The 4,640-nt window shown below is 39.2% G+C and overlaps 1 protein-coding gene across 1 annotated transcript in view; it reads left to right on the top strand.

Annotated features, from left to right (window-relative positions):
• rxfp1 (relaxin family peptide receptor 1) overlaps positions 1 to 4,640 on the top strand; it is an 87,364-nt gene that overhangs the window by 48,818 nt on the left and 33,906 nt on the right. The window contains 1 exon segment of the mRNA XM_037675470.1: positions 661 to 744. Coding sequence (XP_037531398.1) covers positions 661 to 744 — 84 coding nt within the window.

The following is a 4,640-nucleotide window of genomic DNA, read 5'->3' on the forward strand; positions in this document are numbered from 1 at the left end:
CAGATGTTCCTGTACATTATTCCAGATGTTCCTGTACATTATTCCAGCCACTTGGTTATGGTATTCCACATGTCTCTGCCTGAATCTTACAATCTTATCTTGATGCATTTAACATCAGCACAAACATGAACATGAGTCTGTGCGTGCACATCTGCTCACAGACTCATGTTCATGTTTGTGCTGATGTTCAATGTTTTATGTTATGAGTGCTTAGTGAATATTTAGTTGATGTTTTTCTTAGTTCATATCTTAGATGTTATTACTGTTTTTCTTATACTGTTTTTCTTATACATTTTATTGTTGGATGTAACTGGGACCCCGTGTACATAATTTCGCTCCGCCACATGTACCACATGAGGTGCGAATGACAATAAAGAAACTCTGACTCTGACTCTGATTCTCAATAATCCAGGTAGAAACATCTAAAACAAGTAAAGTCAGGTCCTCTGGACGGATTCTTCTTGTTGACAAGTTTTGTCTTCATCCAAAAGACTTCTTCAGTCTGAGTCACTCAGATCATTCTATTCTATTTGTTGAACCAAAAAGAAAATTAAAGCTATGTTTTTGTCTGAATACTCGTATAACATTGTTTAAATGAAAAGTGTAAAAAAAATAATAATAATAATTTAACGATTGTTCCTTTCTGTCGTTCTTTTTCAGGAGATAATAATGGATGGCCTCATTTATTTGACAAATATTTTGGGATGCCGAGTTATAACATCCGGACCAAGTCAAACGTCTGCTGTAAGTACTGTCCAGAGTGAATGTTCACCCTGAAGCAAAGTGTTTTCCTGTACAACACTTTCAGAAACACAAGATAGACATTTTAAAATCAAGTTTTATTAAAGGACATTTAAAAGTAATAATCATCAGCCAAAGTGCTGAACTTAAAATGTGGAAAAGGTGACAATAAAAAGTGACAATTAAAGGATGACTGTTGGTGCAAGTGAGGAAATTTTTAATACATATATTTATATAACACACACATTTATAAGAAACATTTCGACACATATCTGATCTTATGTCTTATTTGGTTATCATTTTAATTATTGGACTTATTAACGACAAAAAGATTTCCTTATTTTTTAAGCTTTTAAAAAATAAAACAATAAATCAAATGAGAGCTTCTAAAGAGGGAACAAGTTGCAAGAAAAGCCTTCCTCTTAGTCCTCATTTAGTTTGTGATTGTATGAATATGCAACAGGCCAAAAAGGTTTTTATGTGTCTGAGTCACAAAGAAAAAACAGAATTAAGGTCTAAATGAAATAAGATTTCTGTAAATCCAGAGCAGAGAAAATAAATGTGCATATATTTACTGCTGAATACTGAAGTCAGCCCCCCCAAGAGACTTCAGCGTGTGAGAAAATGATGCTTTTAAATGAGTTTGTATCAGCGTATGGCACAATCAGCGCAGCTAACACATTCAGGGAGAAGAGCTAAAAGTAGCTAAAATCTGTCAAAACAACTCTGAATATTAATACCTGATGTAATAATTGCCATCTTTATGTCACAGCAGCAGCATGTTTGTCATCATCTGTTTACGTCTTTATTTGCTCTGCTTGTTTATTTTATTTTATTTTATGAGCATCAGATTAGAAATGTTGACCTGTTGTCACTTTGCTTTGATCAAACTAATTTTGTAGCCATCGTGTTTATTTCACTTAAACTTAAGTAAAGTCATCAGTTTGTCTTCAGGTTGCTTTTTAAAGCTAATTTGCAGGTGAATTAAATTTGGCTGATCGTTTGTTCAAACTCATTATATAAATAGATCAATAATGTGCATCCGGCATAATTTATTTAACCTCCTAAGACCTGGACTCTTGCATATGTGGATTCCAGGTCCTAGGAGGTTAAACATTCAGCACAATTTGTCGTTTTGTTTTTAGCCATCAGATTAGTGAGCAAACAGAAGTGTGAGCGCGGTGTTGGGCCGCAGCTCTCCAGTGAGCTGTGAAGTGTTTGAAAGCTGTGATTACTGAAAATATGTGCCATCTTCTGAGAGCAAACAAGAAGTCTGTCCTCTGAAATAAACTCAGCTGGTTGGACCTTTTTGTGGGAGAAGATGAGATTAAACGTCTGTGTCCATACGTAGCAACTAATGGCTAGACTTAATTCCCTCCATCTCCTGACACCCCGGACATCTCCAGCTGCTCTTTACCTAACATCATCTTCTCCGAAGTAAACAAGACTCCAAGCTGAGCTCATTTCCATGATGGCAGCGCCGCCGTGCACTTCCTGCGAGCTGTTGGATTAAAACTGTTTTAAATGTTCTGAAACGGTTCCACATTCATAATTTGTCATTAAAGATGATCAGATATGCAGCCTGATAATAAGTTTTCACTTTTCCTTCAGCGTTTATTTCTACAGGTTAGTCTCATTGAGTCACTCGTTTATAAGAGAAACCTGTTTTTAGACAGACAACGTTAAAAAAATGCAATAAAAATAAATGTAGTGTTATAAAATAATAAGATCAAGGAGCCTTGTAAAACAAGCTAAAATACTAAAAACATGTTTGCTTTGATTTTTCTATTGACCTTATTAAATGTTTGACAAACAATTATATCATCAGCATAGATGAGTAAGGTAAGGAATGTAAGTAGAAAGGAGGCGTCAGGAATGTGTTGAGCCACATTGCTTATATAAATTGTAAAAAGAGTGGGTCCTAAAACTAAGCCTTGTGGCACACCATTATTGACTGTTGGGTAGTTATGTCAAACACATTGCCGCCAACCTTTTTAAATGTCTTCTGCTGCAGTCACATGTCAGTGAGGCAGAGTTTTGTTGAGTCCTTTTTCAAACTTTCTCAACCTTCTCTTTCTGCACATCCTTAAAAAGTCTTAAATTCATGTATCTAAAATTAAGTGTCTTAAATTATTTAGAAAATGTGTAAGTTTCTTTAAATACGTTAAAGGTCTTCAAATCTGTCGAGCAGGAAGGATTAAGGTTCTCCAGGTTCCTGTCATCTGTAAAAATGAGGAGGGGAAAAATGTGTTGAAAAACATTAAGTCTAAAGATGATCCGGGGATTAAAGTGACGCCGCTTCCAACCAGAAACAGAAGCAGAGCCATAGTTTGATCCAATCACAGCAGAGCAGACACACTGCATCTGCTGTTTTAAATCTTATCTTTAAATAATATTAACACTAAAACATGAATATTTCTTCTACCCAGGTTATAGCAAAGATGTGTCTCTGTTTACATTTCATTTCTCCCTCGAACTCATGGAGTTCCCTATGAGAGTCAGTTTCAGGTGTGCACGGTGTTTTAACAGCAACAAGGAGCCGTGGCTGTCTGGATGAGCCAAATGATTATATTTAGAATCGTACTGAGCTAACTGTACTGTGATAAATGATCGAATGTGACGGACTGAACCTAACTTTTTTATATTGATAAACTCATTAAGCATGCATCTTAAGTGAGTAAAAGTTGGTGCACGAACTGTACTGTTGTAAATAGCACATGCTCGAAGGCTTTGGAGCAAATAACAGTGAAATGTCGGCCACATTATCTACCCCGAGAGTTCACGGTGACTTTCATCTCTGTCATCTACATTCCTCCGGACGCTAATGCTAATGAATCACTGCAGGAGCTTCATGATATCATCAGCTCGCTGCAGAGCAAACACCCCGAGGCTCTTTACATTGTAGCTGGAGACTTTAACCACGTGAATCTAAAGGACTGTCTCCCAAGCTTTAATCAGCATGTGACGATTCCAACACGTGGAGACTGCACGCTGGACCGTGTTTACACGAACGTAAAAGATGCATACAAAGCCGAACCCCGCCCCCACCTAGGACTGTCAGACCACATCTCAATCTTCCTGGCTCCTGCTTACATGCCCCCGCTGAGACGCTCCAGACCGGTCCAAAAGGAAGTTAAATGCTGGATCCAGGACAGTGGCCCCATACTGAGAGATTGTTTTGATCGAACAGACTGGCAGGTTTTCAGAGAAGCTGCTGAAAATGGAGGTTCGCTTGATCTTGACCAATACACATCCTCAGTTCTGGGTTACATTAGTACATGTACTGACACCGTCTCCACTATCAGAAATGTTAAAAGCTACCCAAACAGAAAACCTTGGCTGAATGCAGAGGTGCGTACCCTGCTGGAAGCCAGGAACACTGCCTTCAGGTCTGGAAACTCAGAGGAGCTGAGTAGGACAAGAAAAGAGCTGGTTGCTGGTATTAAGAGGGCCAAGGCCACATATGCAAAGAGGATCGAGGGTCAATTCATCTCACAAGACCCTCGGAGCATGTGGAGGGGCATTAAGTGCATAACAGATTATAAAGGAAGGAGTGAACAATGCCCCAAAGACCCATCTCTGCCTGATGCCCTCAACAAGTTCTATGCACGCTTTGAAGACACGAACAGACCACCCAGCACCAGACTCACCTCACCACCGGACGAAGAGCATCTCAGCGTGACCTCAGCAGAAGTAAGGAGTACCTTCAGGAGGATTAATCCGCACAAAGCAACTGGCCCAGACAACATCCCCGGAAAAGTGTTGAAGGAATGTGCTGATCAGCTCTGTGAGGTGCTGGCAGACATCTTTAACACCTCACTTACCCTGGAGACAGTTCCCACCTGCCTGAAGACTGCCACCATCATCCCAGTCCCAAAAAGCTCTACAGTGACTGGTCT

Source organism: Nematolebias whitei, chromosome 4 (assembly GCF_014905685.2).
Source record: "Nematolebias whitei isolate Nwh7 chromosome 4, NemWhi1, whole genome shotgun sequence".
NCBI lineage: Eukaryota > Metazoa > Chordata > Actinopteri > Cyprinodontiformes > Rivulidae > Nematolebias > Nematolebias whitei.